This window comes from Chenopodium album, chromosome 5 (assembly GCF_948465745.1).
Source record: "Chenopodium album chromosome 5, dcCheAlbu1.1, whole genome shotgun sequence".
NCBI classification, from domain to species: Eukaryota; Viridiplantae; Streptophyta; class Magnoliopsida; order Caryophyllales; family Amaranthaceae; genus Chenopodium; species Chenopodium album.
In genome coordinates this window covers 55,032,194-55,057,641 of record NC_137838.1, presented here as the reverse complement: position 1 = coordinate 55,057,641, position 25,448 = coordinate 55,032,194, and the positions used below count along the sequence as shown (strand labels likewise).

Here is a 25,448-nt window from a genome sequence, read left to right as displayed (position 1 = left end):
CCGTAGGCCTGGTCGGCTGTGCCGGCAGAGCTCCCTGTTGGCGGGCTTGTAGAGTAGCGGAAAGTTGCGCAATCTGATTATCTACAATTTTGTTATGCGCTAGAATTGAATCAATCGTCGCATCTCTACTCTCCATGTGCTTCTGTATATTAACCAACATTTCTTTAATTTCCACCAAAGAAGGGTCGGAAGATGAGGAGGTTTGTTGTGGTTGGTTCTTCTGGCCAGCATTGGGATGGTAATATTTCTGCTGCTGTTGCTGTGGCGCTTGTGGTTCTTGTGGTGGTGGATTTTGAACATTAGTACTCCGGTAGGAAAGGTACGGATGATTCCGATACCCAGGATAGTAGGTGTTGGAGTATGAGTTATTCTGCCTATAACCTTGAAAGGCATTAACTTGCTCCACGGAACTCCTGCAATCTTGTTCCCAATGACCTATAATACCACAATTTTCACAGAAAGCCTCATTAGAATTATTATTAATCGCAGAAACATTAGCTACATTAGTAGTGCTAAGATTATCTAATTTTTGGCAGATAAAGGTTAGTTGAGCTTGCAAAAAGGATACAGAGTCAACACTATGCTTCCCCTTGTTAGCAAATCCTCTAGGATTCCCATATTGAGAATTGTGTATCGCCATATCTTCAATAACCTGTCCTGCATCATCAACATTAAGATTCATAAATCTCCCACTAGCTGCAGAATCTAAAATTATTCTAGAAGAATTTTCAATGCCATTGTAAAAGGCTTGGATTAACTGCCATTGTGCTAAATTATGGTGGGGGCATTCTCTTTGTAAGTCCTTGAACCTCTCCCAAGCCTCATATAAGGATTCATCGGCTTCTTGGGAAAATCTGAATCGCACTCCATAGTACGGCTGTTCTCTCTGCAGGATAATACTTGTTATAGAAATTCAAACCAAGAGTTTCCCAGTCAGTTATACCAAGTACAGTTCTATTTAAGCCATTTAACCACAATTTAGCTTTTTCCAGTTAAAGAGAAGGGAAAGAGAATCTCCCTGATTTGGTCTTGAGTGACCCGGGCTTGCCTGATGGTATTACAATATTGACAATAGTCGGCAATGTGAAGATTTGGGTCTTCACCCTTAGCTCCACTAAATTGCTTCCTCTTTATCATCGTTATAAATTGAGGTTTAATTTCGAATTGTACCCCATCAAGAGCCGGAGTGGGGGTGAGATGTGAAAAATCTGTAAGCTTTGGTTGTGAGTAATCACTAAGCTTCTTTGGAACCGCCATCTCTGATTCTGCGTCTGATGATACCTCTAAATCGCTAGAACTAGTTGGAGGGTCTCGGTGATTATTATTATCACCAGAATCCACCAGGATTTGCTTGTAGAGATTTTTCTGTCAATGGAAGGAACGCTCGATCTCAGTATCGAATGGGATGTACCCTGATCTGGAATACCTGGGCATAAACAAAAAACTAAAAGCAAATATGAGATTTGCCTCAAAGAACTAACGTTCTCTGAGACAAAAAAAAGAAAATAACCTAGACTACAAAAATAATCAGAAATAAAAATAAAACCATTTCCCCGGCAACAGCGCCAAATTTTGACAAGGTAAAGTCGTATCCCCTAATCAAAAATAATTACCTAAGTCCTCTAACTAAAGTAGATAGGGAAGTAGGGTCGAACTCCACAGAGAAACAAGTCTTTCTACTCCCAATTAATTATTATAACCTAGATTATGAGGTAACCAATATTTATAATTGAATAATAAACTAAACTACTGAGATCAAAAATAAGGAGAAAATAATATATAAAAGGATCTAGGGAATAGGTTCACCAATAAATAATATTCCAGGGTAGAATATAATAATCATTCATCAATGCATATATTAATCAGATTATAAAGGGCTTTCACTACGTATTATAATAACACAATTAATTTACCGGCATTAAATCTCATCTTTCGAATCTCGACCTAACCATTTATAAATTAACCTGCCTATTGAAACTAGACCTAAACATCAATTCTCATCTGTCGAATCTCGAATTAATATTGTAAAACTCATGCATAAAAGATCAGGCCTAATCTAGTCACAGAGCATTAAATCAATCAATAGGAAATTAATCTAGCATTGATAATTAACAACAGTAAATTACCCCTTCATATTATTTATGGATCCCCATAAACCCTAGAAATAGAACTACTCACACATAATAAAAACTAAACAAATCAAAACAATAAAGCAAGACATGATTAAAGGAACAAAATAACAACTAAGATTAAGAGAAGAGAAATAGTTACCAAAGGAAATCTGTATTAATGAAAATAATTAAGAACAAAGTTGAGAGAGAAATTAAGAGAGAGAAAATATCCTAAGTAGAGAGAAAAAGTCTAAGAAAAGAGGTAAATTAGAATTTACGTACATAATTCGTACTTAAACATTCCTCAAAACAAAAATTAAAACTAATTAATCTAATCAGCTCTAAGAAAAACACGCGCCCGATCAGGCCCGCCTTTTTTACAACGCCCTGCTAGTATGCCGCGCCCGATCGAGCTTACGCTCACCCGATCGGGCACGCTTCTTCCTTGAAGGTGCCTATGCACGCAGCCGCCCGATCGGGCGTATGCTTGCCCGATCGGGCCCGGTCTTCTTCTTCGAGGCTTGGATTTCGATTGGGCTCAATTCCTCGGCCCAATCTGGATTTCCTCATCGGGTCTTGATTAATCGATCCAATAGCCCCGGTATCTCATACCGAGCCCTTAATCATCGGCTCTCACCGATCCTGGGCTTCAATAGTGGCCGTGACCTCCTAGCTTCTGTAGTTGATCCATGAAAACCCGGGAAAATGCTCCAAAAGTGTAATTTCCTGTAAAATACAACTAAAACTACGAAAACACTAGAAAACACAAATTAGTAATAAAAGTGGCTCTAAAGAGCCAAAAACACTACTAATTATGACCGTGGGACGGGGGTAAAACACTATATAAATTGGATATATCACAACCCACGTCTAGGGACAAGCGGACCATCTACAGCCCACGTCCGGGGACAAGCGCACCATCTACAGCCCACTTCCGGGGACAAGCGGACCATCTACAGCCCACGTCCGGGGAAAAGCGGACCATTTACAACCAGCCCACGTCCGGGGACAAGCGGACCACCTACAGCCCACGTCCGGGGACAAGCGGACCATTTACAGCCCACGTCCGAGGACAAGCGAACCATTTACAACCAGCCCACGTCCGGGGACAAGCGGACCATCTATAGCCCACGTCCGGGGACAAGCGGACCATCTATAGCCCACGTCCGGGGACAAGCGGACCATCTACACCCCACGTCCGGGGATAAGCGGACCATTTACAGCCCACGTTCGGGGACAAGCGAACCAACTACAGCCCACGTTCGGGGACAATTGAACCACCATCATTTCACGGTGCAAGGTTCTCGATACATAGAGACTTGCAATCTCATCATCTGTCGCCTTTCCTCAAGCATGGAAAGTATTATCCGGTGGATTTCTTCAAGCATAGAAAATCGCCAAATTCATATGTCGGCTTTCCTCAAGCATGGAAAGTATCATCTGGTAGATTTCTTCAGGCTTAGAAAGTTACCAAATTCATTAGTCGGCTTTCCTCAGGCATGGAAAGCATTTCAACAAACGTCATCCGGTGGATTCCTTCAAGCATAGGAAGCTGCCAAACTCATTTGTCACAGATACACTGGTGCCTGATACGTATTCTATCCTTTTACTCTTTTATCTGTGGACTTAACATTTTTCTGCAAGTATCGGCGTATACAGAGTAATTTAGGATCGCAGAACGTCTTAAATCATTCTCCGTCCCTATCGACTGCTTTGACTATCGTTTTCAAAACTGGCGTTTCTACGAACTCAGTCAAAGTGGGGGCTTCTGTAGACACCTAAAAATGTCTCCCCAAAACCAAACCCGATGATGAACAACCTTTCACCGCCATTATTGGTCGGGTTGAGTATTTAATCTTAGAGTGCTTAAATCCATATTTCCATTTCATACCAACCCAACTTCTAGCAGATTTCCCCAAACCATAACTTATTTTCCTCTTATCGTGCCTTTAAACCCAAAATAATTCATTTCGTGTCCTTTAAAACCATTCATTTCGTGTCCTTTTTATAAAAACGTTTAGTCCAGTTTATTTTGGTCCATAATCTGGGTCCAATTATTGAATAGTTGGATGGGTCTTAAAAAGAGCTTTCCAATGATATATTATAAGCCCAAATCCGAGTTATAACAAATAAGTTATGGCCAAAATATTAAACTGAGCTCAAACCGAACCTAAGCCCACCTTACCTACGACCCAATGATCATGTGGAGGGTCCAAATGATTTAATCCAATTCCTAAACCAATTAGAATTAATTAGAAGCTTCTACAAGTTTCTAAAAGATCTTAATTATTCTTTTTGAAAAGATAAGATTAAAGAGTTTGAAATTGAATTAAACTCCTTTTTTTTAAAAGTCCTAATTTTATTCGAATTGAAAGACATTCAAAGATAGACAGATATTATTTTCGTGCCTCATATTTTTATCCAAATTTCATATGGTTGGATAGCCCTTGAAATTATATTTCCAATGATATATTATAATATCAATTCCGAGCTATAACGGAAAAGATATGACTAAAATGTCAAACTCTATCCAAAACTGACACCGTCTCACTATTTCGGCTATATCTTTTTTCTACAAAATATTTTAATCTGATTCTAATTGGGTTAGAAAGTAGACTTCAATATCTTTCCAAATATATCTTATTCTGATTTCTGGATCAAAAGATATGAAAAAAAATAAAAACCGCAAAAACTGTTGTCTATCGCAAGAGTTTTAATCCGATTCAAACTCGATCTTTTCTTGATTCTTCGACCCTATTTTTTCCCTATAAATAGAGGTCATATCACCCCTTTTTCAATCATCAACAAGCTTGATCATCAAATCCTTCTCTTTTTCTCTCTTTTACACCAAAAAATCATTATATTCTCTCTCTCCCATATTCTAAGCTTTGAAACTATATTCCTAACTACATTATTACTTCCCTTAAGCACTCCAAGGAGTCTATACTAAACCCGAGGTTTTGTCCTTAAACCAAGGCGTGAAAGGTATAATTGACTGAGGGTTTGACCCAAATCAACTCTACTTTTTAATTTAATTTCCATTTGATTTATATTTTTATTGAAGTTACTAACAATTTATTCATGATGTAGCAATTTCAAGGAAATACGGAAAGTGAGTAATTAATCACTTAATTACTCTTATTTTATTTTAATATTGCTAGTATCATGATTAGGGTTATTTTATATTTGATTTGACTAACGTTATTATTGTTGAATTGCTTCCAATATTAATGTTTATTCTATTATTTTTATGATCACTATATTGCATGTTTAAAGGGAATATGTAATTGAAAATCACGCCTAATAAGCTAATTTGGAAAACCGGTTTAGGTTCCTTTTTAATCTTGTTGTTTAATAATGTGATCACTAATATTTTAGAATTATGTGTTGCATTAATATTTAACCAATTTAGCCTAATAATAGTTTGGAGCAAATTGAATATTTTGTTTGTATGCCTTTGAGATCGCAAGAATCACTTTTCACTATAAGAATCGAGTAGAGGCCAATACGGGCGAATGTGACTCCATGACTCACTTCGTACCATCATCCCCGATCCTCCTTTCGTGGTTCCGAACCATATGGAGTTAGTAATCTCATGGATTATGAATGGGGTGTAACCTTCACGGGTCAATCGTTGTTGCCTATTGTTGTCCCTTATTCGTGGTTGCCTTTTTATGATCCGTGAACGGTTTATAAGTTCCTTAAAAACTTGTTGGCGGCTCCCTACTTTCCTTGTCCCTAATCGTATTATGTCAATTCCCACTTCCTATGAGTGTCAAGCATATTCACAACATGCTTTAACGTAGGCGCACTTCGAACGACGCCTACAGCGTGTAACACTAGGCTTTGCCCGGGTGACACTTTGAATAATTTCATTTTATTTTAGACACTTTAAAAGACATTTTAATTTTTTTTTAATTATAGGTATATTAGAATATAATGATAAGAATTACTTATTTTGGATTTTTTTTGTGTTTATTCTACATTATAATACTTATATGTATATCATCATATCATATACTAATATATAAAGCTAAACTTTTAGCCAGTCCACGAGACAACGACACTTGGCATTCCAACTTTTTGCCAAGTGTCGCGCCACCTTGGATGGATTTCGATAGATTTTGTAGGATAAAAAAGATACTTTAAAGTTCTATTTTTCAATCAATTTTGGATAGAATTTTATCATAAAATTGTTAGTTTAGAGTTTTATTTTTGATAAAATACCAATATTTCATATGTACAAATTGAATTTTAATTTTATTCAAAAAAATTTAGATTACAACTAATGAATATCATTTTTGGCACTCATTTGTTCTCTTTTAGTGTGATTTTAGATTGCTTTTGTAGCTCTTTTATTCCTTTTTCCTTAGTTTTTCTCTTTATTTCGTTAGTTTACGTTTTCCTTAGTTGGTTTTCCATTTTCTTGTATTTCTTGGTTTATTTTGCCTTTTTATCTTTTATTTGCTTGTTTTATTTTGATTTTAGGAGAAGGTCGTTGTCCAAGGTTTCCCAAGATCTCTTCCCGGGATTTACATCACTTAGGATGCATTGTGTCTTCCCTTTGAAGCTCAAGTTTAGAGTTGTGCAAGATTCCAACTTCCTTAGGCCGTGCACTCGTGTAATACCTCGTATTTTTATACGTATTTTATTTAAATATGTATTTTGTAAAAGCATTTAAATAATTTTAATTTTTTAAGTATGGCATTTTAATTATTTATTTTAAATTGGAAAAATGGAAACTAATAATCCCACCTTTTCCTGTTCAGCGCAAAGCAATCCCACCTTTTCGAATTCCCAGAATAATCCCACCTTTGACCCTCATCTGCTCAAAATGAGCCTTTTAACCTACAACTTGTTTAACAGGTTATTTTTTTTATATTGTTTTATTATTTTTTTTTACAATCTCTCACCAGCCACCACCGCACCAGCCACCATCTCCCCTTAAACCAGCCACCACCTCCCCTTTAACCACTACCGCACCAGCCACCACGCACCTCCCCTTTAACCCCACCACCTTCTTCTATATCCTAACCTCAACCACCAGCACCACTAACCACCTCAACCCTCAACCCCAGCACCACTAACCTCACCACCTCAACCCAACACTCTAACCACGACCACCACTTACCACTAACCACGACTGTCCACGATCACCACGAACCATGACCACCACTAACCACTAGCCGCCGATAGCCTAGATCTCCCCTTTATCAAATCCCTGAAATCCGATCTCACCAACGAAATACCGCTACCGGTAAACCCCCTAACACCAACCACCCCAGGCGCCCCAAAATACCGCTCCCTGAAACCCGATCTCCATTCAACCCGAAAACCCAATCTCCATTCAACCCGAAAAACCGATCTCCATTCAACCGCCCTAAAACCCGATCTCCATTCAACCCGAAGATCTCCATTCAACCCGAAAACTCGATCTCACCCACGAACCCTGATCTCACCCATCTTTAATCGAAAATGGATTCGATTTTTAAATTGCTGCTGTTAATGATAATGGTGGTTGCTTTCGTTTTCTCGAGCTTTGAGTGTGAGCTTCCATGGGGGATTTGAAGAGAGAAAGTGAGGAGAGAATTGTTAGTGGCGGATTTGCGGTGGGTAGGGAGGTCGGGATTAAGGTTGCAATGGCAGGGAAACCGGGAAAGGGATGTGGGGAAAGGGGAGGTGTGGTGAGGTGGTGTCTGATGCGGTGGTGGGGAGTTGGGGAGGGAAGATTATTTTTGTTTTTTTTTAATTGAAAAAATTAAAATTGTACCAATTAGAAGGTGACACGTGGTAAGTCACCTTCTAAAATAAGTTACCAATTTCATAAACCAGTAAAAGGCCTGTTTCAAGAACATGGAGGTCAAAGGTGGGATTATTTTGGGAATTCGAAAAGGTGGGATTATTTTGAGCAGAACAGGCAAAGGTGGGATTATTAGTTTGGAAGTATTTTATAAAAAGAAAAGTTTATTTAATTATTATTTTATAAAAGTTGGGGTTTATTTTAGGAAAGTATGATTTTAATAAGTTTTATTAGGGAAGGGATTGGGAAAGTTAAAAGAGGAATGTTTAGGGAAAAGGGTTTTTAGAGAAGAGGTATAAATATTCAGCACTTGGGGCAAATTAGACTTTGCCCAGAGTGGAGAAAACCCAAGGTAAATTTCTCTCCCTCTCCTGATTTTTCTTTCTTTCTTTTTCTTTCTTTCCCCTTCCCCTTCCTTTAATGGCACGGCCAGCCACCACCTTCACCATCGGCCACCACCGTAGACCACCGGCGTACGGCCAGCATCCGCGATGACACAGGCAGGGTACGGCAGCAGCCCAACCATGCCGTGGTGGCTGCTGCTGCACAATTTTGCCGAGTAAAAAAAAATTAATTTTGTTTTATTCCTAAACTAATCTTGAATATAATAATTAATTATGGGTTTTATGATTAAAATTATGATGTTTGATTATATTTAGTATGTAGATTAATTTTCAGATTTATGTTTTTAAATAAAAAGCCCCAATTTTTGAAACCCTAGGTTCTTGATTTGTAAATTATAGAAGGATTATGATGTATAATGGTTTAGATCTTTGATTAGGCTTAATTACAACAAGTTTTAATTAAAATATAGTGCTGGAATATTTAGCAGAGCATTTAAAATCAAGTTTCTTTAAGAAATTTTAATTACCCATTAATTGGGACTAAAGTATGATGTTTAAAATATAATTTCAACTTATTTTAATTAAATTATGATGGGTTTTATAATAGTATATATTTATGAAAATTTGTGTAGTGTGGATTTTAATACTCTTATATGATTTTAAATTGTAGGAGACTTTGAAGTGAGCGATTTTTATTAGTCGTGGCGATTTTAAGATCATATTCAAGGTATGTTCGCTTACTTAGCATATTCATGGGTGATGTAGTAGCATGCTAGGCTTGGCTAATTAAATTAAAAGTAGTATCATGCTAAGATTTATGTTTGGAATTGTGGATTATTGATGTTGGTGATTGAAATGTGAAGCATGATTTATTTGTGAAGAATTATGGATTGGAAAATTATATTTTGGCATGATTATATGGACTACACTTTTATTTATGGCATGTTAGAATGCATGTTTAATTAAACTACGTGTTTAATTTGGTTTGGAATATTAAAAAGGAATTTTGTTATAGTTCATATAATTTTTATTGATGCTATAAGCATGGAAAATGAGCTATATAAGTATCTATGTACACGAGGAATAAATTGTATGTTGGTGCCTTAGTGCACTTAAGGTGTTTTTAACACCGAGTGATAGGATTTGTAGCGCTAGCTTTATGCGTTTAAGGTGTCTTCGACACTGAGGTAGATTTAAAAAGGGTTCAACATTAAATATTATGTGGTCACTAATTATTCAAGAATTAAATTGGTATGTTTGATTGTTTGAATAACTATTGTTGATTGTATGATTATGGATTGTGAGTCATCACCAAGTCTAATAATCTGTAAATAACGTAAAGTGAAAGAGATTACGCACCAAAACTCTTGGAACGTATATACCTTGAGTATGAACATATGGGGGGAGTTATGGGGTTTTATATTTAACAATAACTTCTACTGGAGAACAGGACGCTGTACATTCCTTTTATTATTATTATGCGCAGGAATTCCGCCACCTATGTGTGGTTTTGATGCTGGCACGGTTAGCTCCCGTGTCAGTAACCTCAATTATTTGGGGGAGGTAGAGTTGGAAACCCGATCGATGCGTAATCAACGCTAAATAAATTATTTAGTGGTCTAGTTGAGAAATTTTGTTGTATGTTGTGTGCTTGTAAACAGGTGCATTGAGGAAAGTGTGTGTTGATAGGTGAAAGCATGATAGTGTGTTAATTATGCTTATGTACTCAGCTTTGCTGATTGTGTGTGTTTGTATGTTTATTGGCCTTGTCTTTACCTTGGCCCTATGATGACCCATTTTTAATGGAGAGTAGTGGAAACAAGTAGAGATAAGCTTTTCAAGTATTGAGTGAAGAGCGAAGAGCGAATCATGACGGGACATGAGTGAAGAGCGAATCATGCTAGTTTCCAATAGTTTATGACATGTTTTCATGCTTTAATAATTTATGATATTATTTATATGTGGACTAACTCAAAGTTTTAGATTTGATTTGGTTTTTATAAGGGCCTATAATGGTTCCAAGTTGTAGGTTGATTTTATTTGACTTCGTTTGACTTTGGTTTTAACTTTACTTTCATTTGGTTGACTTTTGAGTTGACTTGTTTTGAATGGTTTCTGAATTTAAATCTTCCGTTGTGTGTCTTTGATAGTTGCCTTAGCCGTTTTCACGGTGGCGATAATATATTAGATTTTCCTATTTCGTATTTTAAAGAGTAAGATAGGTATTTTAAAGGAAAGGAATTTCTAGGGTGTTACAACTCGAGCCGTAGGGGCACCAAAATATGGTGTTGAACCCACCGTGGAGGCCTCAAAAATCTGCCAACTCTTGTGTTCATCAAGTGCATCAAGTGGAGTGCACGAGGAGCATCAAGATGAAGGGAAAGAGAGTTGTCTTGCTCCCAAACGCGGGCGCGCAGGCTGGTGGCGCGGGCGCTCGTGTCCCTGGCGCGGCCTCGCCTGTTCTGTACCCTGTTCCGTACCCTCTTCTACGCGGCCGCGCACCCTCAAGGAGAAAGCCGCGCCTGTACGGGTTTCTTTTGGACAATTTAACTAACTTCTCTTTTGTTAGTTTTACTATATATAGACTTTTCTTCTATTTTTCGAGAAAGAAGTTGATTAGAGAATCATTAGAGAAGAATTAGGGATTAATTTTAGAGAGAAAAACTCTTGTTCTTAGATTTTAGAGAGAGAAACTTGATGGTTGATGATTGTTGATTGCTACATTTCCTTTGATTTGATCAAAGTTTGTAAGAATTCTCTTTACTTTAATTCAATCTTTAGCTTTTGATTTCAATAGTTTTGTTAATTGTTCAAGTTTATTAATTAGTTGATTGAATTTGTTTTATTGAAATGATGATAATGAATTTGATGATTAGTGTAGTTTTGTTCTTGATTTCTTTCATGGATTGTGAGTAGTTTGCTTGCTAGGGATGTGGTGAAGCATGTATGAGTGATGGATCATAGCTAATTGGGGGATTTTGATTGATTTATCATTGTGATTAAATTGGTTGATTGATTTTGTTCATGTGTGTGATTAATTAAAGAGTAGCTAACTTTGATTGACATGCTAGATTGTATTGTGAGTCTAATTTGATACGAACCATTGATTTGTAGTTCGCAATTGTCGATTGAGCTTTATTAGTGACGTTCCTAGTTAGTCTTTCGTAGTGACCGCTAGCTAGACCTCTAGGAAATAGCTTGTCGAGTTCTTTTGATTGCATTGTCTATCTTCCCTCGCAATACTTGAATTAATCAATCTCCAACCTAATTAGTGTGTGTCTATTATGAGTACATGTGGATCCTAATCCCTAGTGTTTTGATATATTGAATTACCTCATTTATTAGTTGAATTTAGATTACCTACATCACCTTTTATCCTTCGAATTAGCTTGACATAGACCATAGCAAACATCCCCTCATTCCTCGTAGTTCGACCCTTGACTTACCTCTATACTCGTATTTAGGTTTGTTAGGTGATTATAAATTTGTTTGGCTCTAAGGAGGATCAAATAACGACCTAGTTTTCCCTACGTCTACAACTCTCAATAATGGTCATTTAATTTTTTTTTTATATATTAGTTATATGATATATTCTAATCGATTCAAATAATATACTTCACAATCTAATATTATTTAATTATTGTACCCGTCAACCGGGTCGGATCATGAGTCATTTTAGATCAGGTAAACCCAACGTGCTTAGAACAATTTTTTTGCTATTATTTATGTATTTAATTGAACATTTTCACTAACATAATTATTAGTCACTACATGTCTACTACATACTTTAAATCGTCAAAAAAACACATTAGTTCCTAACTAATTTTGAATCAATAATGATATATTATAAAATTTGATATATCAACTAAAAAGTTAATCTTAAAAATCAATAAACAACCCGCACATCGCACGGGCACAAAACCAGTATATATAAATGTGGATTATAAGATCATGTTTGAGGTTCAATTCGCTTTGTATTTTTGCCTTAGAGCCTTTCACCTATTTTTTTTTTTTATTTTTTTTATTTTATTTTTTTTTTTTGGACAAAAAGAGCCTTTCACTTACTTTGCAAAGTGCAACTCTGTCATCATCTCCTCTATTAAAGTTTTTTAAACGTGGTCTAAGTTCTCTATTAAAGCACCTTATGAGCTTTCTCACCTCCATTGTAGCGGCTTCTGAGGTATTCTTTCCATGTAAATTTTAATTCTATCAAATACTACGTATCAATTTCACAATCTAGGGTTTAGTTATTCACTATCTTAAATTTAGTTGTCAGTAAAGTCAATCTAGGGTTCATCTTATGTGGATTATTGAACTATTAGTTATAATTACTGAAATTTATGAAAGTTTATAACTATCGAATTCCTTGCTAGAGTTATTTGATATGTGCAGTTTACGTTGTTATTCTTAAGCGAGAAGAATGTTGTGTGATTTTTCGATACTAGATTATTAATTGTGTCAAATTTGGTTGGCAATGTTTTGCATTTTTCGGACCTAAACTGTTAAGTGTTTCAAATTTGGTTGCTAATGTATTGCATATTACAACCCTAAGTTGATAATTCAGTCAAATTTGGTTGATAATGTGTTGCATTTTTCGAGCCTAAATTACTAATAAAGTCAAATTAGGATGCTAATGTGTTGTGTTTTTCGAGCCTAAGTTGTTAATTGAGTCAAATTTGTTGATAATGTGTTCCATTTTTTGAGCCTAAATTGATAATTGAGTCAAATTTGTTGCTGAACCGGGCTGAAAATTTTGAGGTTATTGGAGACAGAGAAATGGGTTTCCCGCTGCCAGTCCCAAGCCTGGATAAAGGAGGAGGGTTACGGTAGGCCAGTGACAGCCAGTATAAAACTTCGTCACATCCCATGACATGAGCCAAACAGATATTTTCGTGGGGGCGTTCCCTACTCAGCGACGCGCTGCACTTCCTAGACCCGGGTGTAGTGATAAGTATGCAAGGGTTGCTAGGTCGTCGCCCAGAAGCGACGCGCCACATTGCCCGAGTGTGGTGTCAAATGAGCAAGGGCGTGCCATTGGGGCGTTCCCTACTGAGCGACGCGCTGCACTTCCCAGACCCGGGTGCAGTGATAAGTATGTAAGGGTTGCTAGGTCGTCGCCCAGAAGCGACGCGCCATATTGCCCAATTGTGGTGTCAAATAATCAAGGGCTTGGAGTTGGGATCAGGAGGGAGCGTGGGAGAAAAGAATTTAGTTTGCGGATTGGTTCTTGGAATGTGGGGTCTCTTACGGGAAAATCAGCAGAATTGGTAGAAGTAATGAAAAGACGACGCGTGAACATCATGTGCCTCCAAGAGACAAGATGGACAGGAGAAGGAGCTCGAGGCTTGGTTTTGGGGTATAAGGTATGGTATGTTGGGCAAGAAACGAGCCACAGAACAAGGAATGGTGGAGCTAGGAACGGAGTTGGTGTGGTTCTCGATGAGAGGTTGGCAAAAGAGGTGATCGAGGTCTATCGGAAGAACGATAGGTTGATAAGGCTGAAGTTGCTATGTGGCAAGGAGATTGTGAATGTTATCGGTGCTTATGCTCCCCAAGTGGGTTTAGATGCAGAAGAGAAACGACAATTTTGGGAGGACCTAGACGAGGTGGTGCAGGGTGTCCACCACTCAGAGAAGTTATATATTGGAGGGGATCTAAATGGGCACGTTGGGGCGAGCCGAGATGGCTATGAGAGTGTCCATGGAGGCTTTGGGTATGGGCAGAGGGACGCCGGTGGTGAAGCTATTATGGATTTTGCCCAATCATATGATTTAATTTTGGCTAATACTTGGTTTAAGAAGAGGGATTCACACTTGATAACTTTTCGGAATGGAGCAAATGCAACTCAAATAGACTTCCTGCTCACAAGGAGCATAGATAGACAAAGTTGCATAAACTGTAAGGTTATCCCAGGGGAGAGTGTGGTCACCCAACACCGGCTATTGGTAATGACTATTCGTCTGAAAGAGAAGGCGAAGAAAAAAGTTAGACAAGAAGAACCAAGGATAAGATGGTGGACCCTAAGGGATGCAAAAGCTAAGGTTTTTACAGAAAAGGTAATTGAAGAAGCGGATTGGGATGGAGAGGTGGATCCGGACATGACTTGGTTACGAATGAAGAACTGTTTCCTAAGAGTGGCCAAAGAGGTCTTAGGGGAAGTAAGGGGAAGAACTTCGGTACAGAGAGATACTTCGTGGTGGAATGAAGAGGTGAAAGCAGTAATTAAGCAAAAAAGGGAATGCTATCAAGCCTTAGGAAAATGTAGGAGTGATGAAACCTTTGCAGCGTATAAGGAGGCTAAGAGTAAGGCAAAGGCAGCTGTTCGCCAAGCAAAAGAAAAGGCATATCAGGAGGTTTATGAAAAGCTTGATTCCAAGGAGGGAGAAAGGATCATTTATAAGATGGCAAAGAGAAGACAAGAGGCAAGGAAGGATATTGGCATGGTGAAGTGTGTCAAAGATAAGAACCAAATGGTCCTAGTGCAAGAGGAGGGCATCAAGGACAGGTGGAAGGGGTACTTCGATGAATTATTTAATGGAAGTAATGGAGTTGTGATAGGAGATACCTCTATGAGTGATGAAGAAATCAACATGGAGTATGTGCGAAGGATTAGGAGAGTAGAGGTGGAGATTGCACTGAGGAAGATGAAACCTAAGAAGGCGGTTGGCCCTGATGGGGTACCGATAGAGGTGTGGAGGTGTTTGGGTAAGATTGGTATTGATTGGTTAACAAACCTTTTCAACAAGATATGGACGGCTACAAGGATCCCACAAGATTGGAGGAAGAGCACCTTGGTCCCGGTTTATAAAAACAAAGGAGACGCTCAAGATTGTTCTAACTATCGAGGAATTAAGCTTATGAGCCATACTATGAAGTTGTGGGAAAGGGTGATTGAACAAAGGTTGAGGGCATGCACAAGCATTTCAGATAACCAATTTGGTTTTATGCCTGGGAGATCTACTATGGAGGCAATCCATTTGATAAGACAAATGATGGAGTTTTATAGGGTAAAGAAGAAAGATCTTCATATGGTCTTTATTGATTTAGAGAAGGCATATGACAAGGTGCCAAGAGAGATACTTTGGTGGGCAATGTTGAAGAAAGGTATCCCACGAAGGTATGTAGACCTAGTTAAGGATATGTATCGGGATGTGTCAACAAATGTGAGGACATGCGGAGGGTTGACAAAAGATTTCCCTATTACAATCGGATTGCATCAAGGGTCTGCATTAAGCCCTTTTCTTTTTGCAACGGTTCTAGATGAAGTAACTAGACCAATTCAAGATGAGGTTCCATGGTGTATGTTGTTCGCAGATGATATCGTTTTGGTGGATGAGACTAAGGATGGGGTTAATGTCAAGTTGGAGCAATGGAGGCAAAGGTTGGAATCTAGAGGGTTTAAGCTAAGTCAGAGTAAGACTGAATATTTGGTATGTCGTTTTGGCACTCAGAGGGGGACAAGCAATGAAGTGGTGAGTTTGGATGGAAAGGATTTGACCATGAGTGAATGTTTTAAGTACCTAGGGTCGATCATCCAGAAGAATGGTGACATTGATCAAGACGTGACCCACAGGATTAAGTCAGGGTGGCTTAAATGGAGAGCGGCCACGGGAGTGTTATGCGACCGCAGCATTCCCTTAAAGTTGAAGGGAAAATTCTACAGGACTGCCATAAGACCAGTGTTGCTCTATGGTACAGAATGTTGGGCTTCTAAGAAAGAGCATATTAAAAAGATGGAGGTTACGGAAATGCGCATGTTAAGGTGGATGTGTGGAAACACTTTAAGAGATAGAATCAGAAATGAGGTTATTCGCAAGAAAGTAGGTGTGGCGGGCATTGTAGATAAATTAAGGGAAAATCATCTGCGTTGGTTTGGACATGTAAGACGGAGACCCGAGGGTGCACCGGTGCGAAGAGTGGAAGAGTGGGACCATGGAGGGATTAAACGAGGAAGAGGGAGACCAAAGATGACTTGGTTGGAAGGAGTGAGGAAGGATATGAAGTGCATGGATTTACGTGAGGATGAAGTTTTGGATCGTAAGGGATGGAGGAGAAAGATTTATGTTGATGACTACACGGAATAATCAAATTTGGTTCATGTTAGCCGACCCCACTTTTGGGATTAAGGCTTTGATTGATTGATTGATTGATTGGAGACAGAGAAAAGATTAGACTTTGAGACTCGTCTTGCTTCATGAAACACGATGATCCTGCAGGATTCTATTGAGCTTTAGTCGAGCCTGAATATCAGGCCTTACGAACCTGTTTAGTTTTTTCCCTTCCCTGTCACCCATTTATAGGGACGGCCCTGCTATGACTGCTTTTCAAATTCTATTCTATTGATCATGAATGAAACCAACTTTTGAATTACTAACGGTGTGTTTGGATATAAGGAAATGAAAGGAAAAGAAGGGGAGGGAAATGGAGAGATGTGATATATTTCATTTGGATAACAAATGAGGAAGTAAGGGAATTAGAGGGGAGAGAAATGGAGGGATTAAATTATAGGAAAATGATCCCTCCAACAATGGAGAGATTTGGAAGGAAAACTCACCATTCTTCTCTCCCCTCCCTTTCCCTCCCCTCCTCTTCTCCTCCCTCCCCTTCTTTTCCTTCCTCTAATGTTATCCGAACACACTGTTAATGATCGTCTTTCAGGTCTATGTCATGTATGTGGTGCTCAATGATGCTTCTTAAATCTCATGTGTGTGCAAATGCTTTGATTATAATTTTAGCAATACTTACCTTAATGTGAACGTTGTGATTTTTAATGGTTTGAGTTGGTTTACACCATGAAAATAAATTGTGTCAATTAAGAAAATAATCACTTGTATATGTCTTGCAGTTTTCATTCTGCTGAAGATTTTGGGATTATACTTTGACCATCCTACGCATGGCATCATCTGTGGTGAGTTCGGGGGCCTTGGTCGTATTGGAAGAGCTGAATTCGTCTTCTCCACAATTTCAAAATGGGGCATCACTTCGCATTACTGGAAAGTTAGTTTTTCTACTCCCATTAGCTGTGCAGTATGATTAGTTAGAGTTGGTATGCTTAGGTTATTAAGCTATAGCCAAGATCATGTTTATTGTCGAAGACAAACAAAAAATGTGGACATGCACCTATAATTTAACCAGAGTCACTATGTGCTAGCTCATGCATAGATAAATGGAAGCATAATCTCAGTTATGATAAAATTTAAAACCAGAATTTTATGTGAAATGCAGAGCACACTGCCTTATCTTATTCTCTTCTCCAGCCTGCTTTTAGTTGTACAATGTGTTGAAGTCGCAAGTAGATAATCAAATTAATCAGGCAGTCCTTGATGAATAATATCAATCAGGGTCTGGCTTACTGTCTCTCCCATTTCTCCATGATCATTATGATTTTCTTTATTTCTTACACGTGACACAAGGTTTTATTCTATTATTTTGTTTATCTTATTGTGATCTCAACTTATTACTGCTTCTTTTGATGTTATCTGATGAGAGTCTTGGAGTCAAGTTTATGTGCATTCTACAGTTGATAGAATGTACTTTCTTGTTTCAGATCGTGTTGTCTAGTAAACTGGATATTGTAACTCTTTATAATCTATCGGGAGTACCACATGGATCTTTAACTTTGATTGGTGTTGTGTGTTAGGCTATTGGATTATACTGTGGAGACTGCTGTGGCAGTTATTGCTGATGGAAATGCAACACTGAAGATTGACACAAAGCATTTGAAGATAAATTATCGAGTGGGTTCCTTCTACCAGTTTATCGGAGAACTATTCTTTGAATCAGAGAATCAGGTAACCTTAAATTGTGTGATAATCTTTGGATCGATTAAGGGAATATTCATGGTAACAATTTTTTTTTTTTTTGGTAGCCGATACTGAAGGCACGAGTTGGCAGGAATGTTGATGGCATGGACCTCAATCTTTATCGCCAGTCCCTCCGGCTCTTGAAAGAGTTTCAGGCTGAACAAACTCATAATTACAGATTTAACTGACAGCTCCCAACTTTTGAGTCTTGAGTTGTTTTTATTCCTTTTACTCTTGTACAAAGATGATAATAGGTGCTTGCATTTGACACCTGAGGAGTGAGGGGCTAAGTGGCCGAGGATGTGTGATTGAGCTAACTTGGTAGAATTAACTAAAGCTATGTAGGGGTGTTCAAATTTGGCCGAAAGGCCAATTAAATGCTCGTTTTGTTCTGGTGTTCTCGTCCAATGATAATGATGATCCTTCAATTTCTTAAGAACGTCGTTCAATATGTTCTCCATGACTTTTGTCCAAAATCCACATTGTACGCCATATTTTTGCGCCCTGTGAACTGCTGCATGAAATGCTAAGAATTCTGGTAAACCTTTTTCTTGGCCTTAGTACTACCTCCGTTTCTTATTATGTGCAACAAAGGGGTATTATTATGTATATAAGATTGCAGAAAACCTTTCCATCTGTTCTAATTCTCATAAGGATTACATTTTTTTTTTTTTTTTTTTTGAGAAAAAAGATTGCTTCTATTCTGATAATGGTTAACAAATGGGTAAAGCTTTGCCCAAAAAAAAAAAAAAAAAAAAAAAAAAGAAAAATTGATGATGCTGTATAGGGTTCATTAATGCAAAATAGTAAGCGGTCCTTGATAGATAAGGGTGCATTTTTATTTGCTTTTTTATATGACTTGTACAAATAAAAAGGCATATAACAAGTCAGGTTAGTTGGTAAGAACATGCTGGTGCTGGGTCTAAATATAAGTTGAGTTAATTGGGTTGCAGATAGGAACAGATGGAGTAAAATTGAGTCAAGATTTAAACAAGTTGGGCTGCTCAGGTTAATTAGGTAGAGGTTGCCCAAGTTGGAACGAATGTACATAAACAAGTTGGGTTGATCAAATAGTGGGCTCAAAAGAGTAAGGTCATAATCGAGTCGAGTCATAAACATGTTGGATTTATCAGGTCATACACGATATTGGTTGACAATAGGGGTGAGCAAATTCCAGGTATCTGTGTTTCAAAAAAAAAAAAAAAATCCAAGTATCTAGAATAGGAACCAAATCCAGTTAGGAATCGGCGGATTCGAAGTCGAAATTGGACCTAGTGCTTCCAATTCCATGTATTAAATTAAGGAATCGGTTGCAACCGGTTCCTTCCAATTTCAATTCTTAATTTTTTGGAACTAGAGCCGGTTGGGTACTCGGTTACCCAACATATATTAAACTTAATATATTTATTATAAAAAAAAAAAACAAAAAAAATGTTGAATGTACTACAAATTATTAATCTCTAACATAAATAAATTAGCTTAATGCATACATTTTTTTTTTTTTAGAACAAGCAAATCTTAGATTAATGAAGAGATAAAGCGTCCGACGTTACATAAGGAGCAACAACATCAGGACGATGATTTTCCCACACTTGTTCCTCACCAAAGGGTATAAACTTTGCTAAAGCGTGAGCCACGCAATTACCATCTCTCCTAACATGAGACCAAATTACAGAATTAAAGTGGACACACAATGCAAGAATATCACTTAACACTGTGTCAACATCATCAGAGTATCTCGACCCTTTCTCCAGACAATCCACCAACAGCTTGCAATCCGATTCCAGAATTATGTCTGCCAGTCCATAGCGTCTTCCCAATTTCAAAGCGAGCAAAAGCGCTTTTGCCTCTGCAATCTCGGGCTGCCACCAGGCCTTACATCTTCTCGTTGTTGCAAACATAACCTTCCTATCCTTGTCTCTTGCAGCTACCCCCAACCCCACCCAACCTTCCTCTGATAAAGAAGCGTCAGAGTTCAGTTTAATGATATTAGCAGGGAGAGCAAATCAGCGTTTTGGGCTACGGGGAGTTCTGCTGATATTGGAGCTATAAATATGAGCTGTGTAGTTCCCATACTCCTCAGCATATTTGAAGACTCTATCAGTGATAATCTGATTGGGCGTGAACTTATTTTAAAAGACCTTTAGGTTCCTTTAATTCCAGATGCTCCAAGCTAAAAACATGCCACGCTGCACTACCCTTCTGTCTAGTGAATTCCAGTGAGCAACCATGCAACACAGAGAGTTGTGCTCGTCCCACTTCATCAAAATCCCACAATCACAATCTTCCCATAGGTCTTTCACACGAATGCAGTCCACTAAGGCATGTTGCACTGATTCCTCTTCAACTTGACACCAGGGCAGTTAGCATAATCAATCGTATGACGCTTCATAAGCAAAGTTCGAATAGGTAGGGTGCCTGTGCAAAGTTTCCAAAAAAAGTGACGAACTTTAGGAGAAACTTCAGCTTTCCAAATCACAAGCCATGCTCTATGAAAGTCATCTAGTTCACATCCCTTCCCTAACATGTAAGAGGACTTGACAGTGTAATCCCCACTCTTTGAGAAAGCCCATATTAGTTCATCTTGCTGCCCACTTTCACTCAATGGGATAGCTTGAATGCACTTCCCATCACGCTCATTTAAATTTCCTTCGATCACTTCATGATTCCACTCCCCATTGCCTCCATCTATAATATCAGCAACAACATTCAGATTAGGGACTGCCTCACTCATAATAAAACGCCCATTCTCATCCACCACCCAAGGGTCGTTCCAGATATTAATCCTTGTACCATCACCAACTCTCCAAATGATGCCCTCATTGATAAGTGCCTCTGAAGACCAAATACTACGCCATGAGTAGCTACCCCCAAGCCCCAAACGAGCATTAAGAAAATCAGAATTTGGGTAGTATTTTGCTTTGAAAACTCGGGCTAGTAATGAATTCGGATGCTTCCAAGCTTGCCTCCCGAGAAGGGCATCATTGAAAACCGCCAAATCCCTAAACCCCATACCACCGAGGCATTTTAGAGTGCATAAAGAATCCCAACTCTTCCAGTGAGTTTTCTTCTTTGTCACATCCGAACCCCACCAACAGCGGGCCATAGGTGCGTGAATTTTCTGGATTATTAACCCCAGAATCTTGTAGACTCCCATAAGGTAGGTAGGAATATCTTGGATCACAAATTTCTATAGAATTTCCTTCCCTGCCCTTGAAAGTAATTTTTCCTTCCAACCTTGGAGCTTTTTCCAGATTCGGCCAAGGAGTGCTTCAAACACAATCTTTTTTTACCTTTCCACAATTGTAGGTATTCCGAGATACTTTTCATGCTTACCCACTTGCCGCATTCCTAAAATTTCCATCAGACCTTCTCTTTTCTCAAGACTCACTCCCTTACAAAAAGAAACTTCCGACTTTTCATAATTAATTTTCTGACCGGATGCTTTTTCATTCTGGTTGAGAATATCAACTACAACTTTGCATTCCTGTCGGTTAGCTCTGGTAAAGAGTAAGCTGTCATCCGCAAAAAGAAGGTGGGATATTGCAGGTCCATTGCGGTTGGCCTTAGTCCCATGTAACATCCTTTGTTCCACTTTATTCTGCAACATTCTAGAGAACACATCAGCAACCAAAATAAACAGGTAGGGAGACAGCGGATCCCCCTGCCGGAGCCCCCTAGTCGGGGTAACCGACCCACCAACTCCTCCATTAACAATAAAGGAGTACGAAACAGAAGTAACACAATCCATTACTAGGTTGAACCATCTTCCATCGAACCCCATAGTGAGCAGCATTTTCCGCAAAAAACCCCATTCCACCCTATCACAGGCCTTACTCATGTCAAGTTTCAAGGCCATTGTGCCTTTTCTCCCTATACTCCTTTTCTTCATAGTGTGGAACAATTCAAGAGCAATCAAGGCATTATCAGTAATGAGATGTCCCGGAACAAAAGCACTTTGGTTTTTGGTAACAATGTTGCGCAGCACATTTTTAAGCTTAATAACAATGCACTTAGAGACAAGTTTATAAAGAACATTACAAAGAGCAATAGTCCTAAATTCAACAGTCGACGTTGGATTTTTAACTTTAGGGATCAAAACAATATTAGTGTTATTTACATGATTGGGAAGAGAGCCACCATGTAAAATGTTACTAACAAAAGAGGTTACCTCGTCGCCAACAATGTGCCAAAATTGTTGATAAAAAATAGCATGCATTCCGTCAGGACCGGGAGCTTTGCAAGGATGCATCTATTTTAGAGCTGAAAGAATTTCCTCCTTCGAAAAAGGCTTCATAAGATCAGCATTAATATCTGAGGTGATCAAAGGCTCCAAGTTTTGGAGAACATCATCCATCATGGCCTCGGTGGGGTTAGAGGTGGTGAAAATAGATTTAAAGTGCCTAGCAACAAGCCAACAACCTCTTCAATTTTGTCCTCCTCCTCCTGCCATTGACCATTCTCATAAAAAATTCCCAAAATTGAGTTTCTCTTTCTTCTTTGGGATGCTTTGTGGTGGAAGTACGTGTTCCTATCTCCATCACGAACCTCTAAGACACGGCTTCGAATGTACCAATATGCCTCCAACTTTTCATTCAATTCTTCAAGTTTCTTTTCTAACTTGGCGCACTCCGAAACACTTTCCACCGAAGTATCATGCATTTGAGCAGTACGTAGGTTCTCCTCTACCTCAGAAATTTGCACTTCCAGCTTATTAAATTTATCACCACTCCACGTTTTAGGCTCCTAGCAACTGTTGCAATCCTCTCCATAGTGGACCCTCCCCTAGAGTCATCCCACGTTGCTTTCACAGCTTGTTCACAAGTCTCATCTAGCAACCAGCTTGTCTCAAATCTAAATCCCACTTTCTTCTTTTTCTTCTTTTTTGCATTGCACTGTTGCTTAAGGAAAATAGCAGTGTGATCAGATTTTACTCTGATGAGGTGTTCGACACTAGTCCTCGGGAACATGGAAGTCCATGAGTGCGAGGCAAGAAAACGATCAAGACGTTCCCGGACCCTAGTATCCACGGAATTACCCCTCTCCCACGTGTACCAACTACCTTCGAATCCAAGGTCTCGAAGTTGGAAGTCATTAGCCACTTCTCGAAAAGGAATGATCTCCCTCCTTGGTCTATCCGCACCTCCCTCCTTCTCTTCATATCTCATAATCTCATTGAAATCCCCCCTAGCAAAATAGGATGAGAAGTCTCACTACATAACTGACGAATTAGGTCCCATGTTTTGCATTTCTCCTCTTCTCTAGGCCACCCATATATACCCACAAACCTCCAAACCCCTACCCTACTAGTCACATCTCCACATATATGGTTTTGAGAATAGGAAACAAGCTGAAAATCCACCTCCTCCCTCCAATACAAAACCAAACCACCCAACCTTCCTCTACTAGCTACACCAAAAGAATTAACAAATCCAATCTGATTTTTAATTCCCTCTACCTCCAACTTATTGATCATCGTTTTCGACACAAAAACCATGTCGGGGGCAAGTCTATTACTCCCCTTTCGGAGCTGTCGAACTGCACGGTAGTTGCTCAATCTCCGACAATTCCAACACAGTACACTCATTGCCCAATCCTCGCCGCCAAATTTGCATCCATTACATTTACTTCATCCAGTCTACTACGTTTACTAATACCACCAGCCTCCTCAATTTCCATCTCTGCCACACCAAAGTCACGTTTAAGGGAATTCGAGTTACTGATCATTGTCCTGCTGGATGAAGGAACTTTTGTCTTGCGCTTCACAGTTTTAATTTTAGTTCTCTCAGAAGAGACACCAATCTGGAAAAGACTACTAGTGATGGTTAGAGGCCCTATCTCCACGTGCTCTAAACTTTTATCACTATCATGCTATGTACTCTGATAAGCACATTCAGTTTCAGAAGGAATTGGAACAAAATCTTTGTTGTCGTCTGTCTGCTTGGGTTCGATCAGCACATTAGCAGCTTGCTGTTGAAGAGCGCTTGAGGATGATTTTGGACTGTCAATGCTCTTCTCCTCATTGCTCTTATCATCACCCGTGGTCACAAATTGGAGTTTTTGCTTCGCCTTAAGCGATTCTATTTCTTCGACTTCTTTGAGTCTCCCCTTCCGAGGTGTCGCTTTGATGGCAGTGCTCCACCCAAGCTTTAACTGTCTCTCTTCTTCATGCACCAAGTGACAGTCTTTTTCTGAGTGACCCATAATCCCGCAAGCAAAGCAAAAGAATGGCAGACGTTCATAGGCGAAATCCACACGCAACTCTCTGCCCTTGCGATCCTTGATCAACTGAAATCTTCGAAGGGGACGAGTCGTATCCAGCATCAGTTTGACCCTCCTATAGCGCCCTATACCCAGCACATCCTCTTCAATTTCCAAGATCCCTCCCATCCCTTGCACTACTGCTCTAACGTGTGTGTCTGATCTGCAATTAAAAGGGAGATTCTTTATCCAAACCCAGAATGGAGAATGGGTCAGAGTAACCTTCTCAGGCTGCTCATCGCCATCGATTTCCTTGAGAATCACCAACATATTATCGAAACACCACGGTCGACCCTTCAAAACTTTCTCCAAATCCTTGTAATGGAAGAATTGGAAAGCGAAAAGATTAGGGCTAAGGACCCTAATTACCAAACCATGAGTGGGAGCCCAAACATTTGTGATTGTTTTTTTTTTGAAAGCTTCAACATTGTACGGTCTCTCCGTTAGAATTTTGCCCACTAACATTAATTCCAAATTGTTATCATTATCGCTAGGGTTAATCGCACCAAAATCAATAGCTTCTCCCTCCTCCTCATGAATTTGGAGTTGGGAATACATCTTAACTATGTCCTCTGCCATCAGTCAGAGATTGCCGATGAGGAGAACAACCGGATTCCGGTAGAACCGTTATCTGAACGATAGAGATCGCCCTTTTTCTCGAGAGAGAATTCCCTTTCTTTCAAGGGAGTTGTTATCTGACAGGCTCAAGTCGTATTCACCTAATCAAAAATAAAACCTAAATCCACTAACTATGTAGATAGGGAAGAAGGGTCGAACCACAGGGAAACAAGTCAATTTATTCCTAATTAATTAAATGCAATCTAAATTATCAAGTAACCAAATTGTTGTAAAAAGGTAATTAAACTAATAAAAGGTAAGAGTAGGAAGGGAATAAAATAAGAGATAAATCAATGAAGAGAAAACCTAGGGCATAGGTTCACTAATAAACAATATTCCACGGTAAATCATAATAAGCAATCATCAATGCATCAATTAATCAGATTATAAAGGGCTTTCGCTACGTATTACAATCACAGAGTTAATTTACCGGTATTAAATCTCATCTCTTGAATCTCGACTTAACCATTTATAAATTAGTCCGCCTATTGAAACTAAGCCTAAACATCAA

General features: G+C 38.9%; 3 protein-coding genes and 1 non-coding gene across 4 annotated transcripts; 2 read left to right on the top strand and 2 right to left on the bottom strand.

The window, feature by feature from the left end:
* Positions 1–770: 770 nt before the first annotated feature.
* On the top strand, positions 771–875 carry LOC145633355 (small nucleolar RNA R71). The gene has a single exon (XR_014112686.1). It is a non-coding gene; the product is annotated as a small nucleolar RNA R71 (small nucleolar RNA).
* An 11,455-nt stretch (positions 876–12,330) lies between these two features.
* On the top strand, positions 12,331–18,601 carry LOC145630754 (CST complex subunit TEN1-like). Its single transcript, XM_081682925.1, has 4 exons — positions 12,331–12,435; positions 17,101–17,252; positions 17,896–18,046; positions 18,124–18,601. Exons 2-4 carry the CDS (start codon positions 17,149–17,151, stop codon positions 18,244–18,246), a joined length of 378 nt encoding a protein of 125 aa, XP_081539051.1. The 5' UTR covers positions 12,331–12,435; positions 17,101–17,148; the 3' UTR covers positions 18,247–18,601.
* Positions 18,602–19,581: 980 nt separating this feature from the next.
* On the bottom strand, positions 19,582–21,164 carry LOC145632912 (uncharacterized). The gene is made up of 3 exons (XM_081685236.1): positions 20,392–21,164; positions 20,200–20,264; positions 19,582–20,012 (listed from the first exon to the last, which is right to left on the bottom strand). The coding sequence occupies exons 1-3, from the start codon at positions 21,162–21,164 to the stop codon at positions 19,582–19,584; spliced, it is 1,269 nt and encodes a 422-aa protein (XP_081541362.1).
* Positions 21,165–21,347: 183 nt separating this feature from the next.
* Positions 21,348–23,645, bottom strand: LOC145632911 (uncharacterized). The gene is made up of 3 exons (XM_081685235.1): positions 23,347–23,645; positions 22,786–23,245; positions 21,348–22,070 (listed from the first exon to the last, which is right to left on the bottom strand). Exons 1-3 carry the CDS (start codon positions 23,643–23,645, stop codon positions 21,348–21,350), a joined length of 1,482 nt encoding a protein of 493 aa, XP_081541361.1.
* Positions 23,646–25,448: the final 1,803 nt, after the last annotated feature.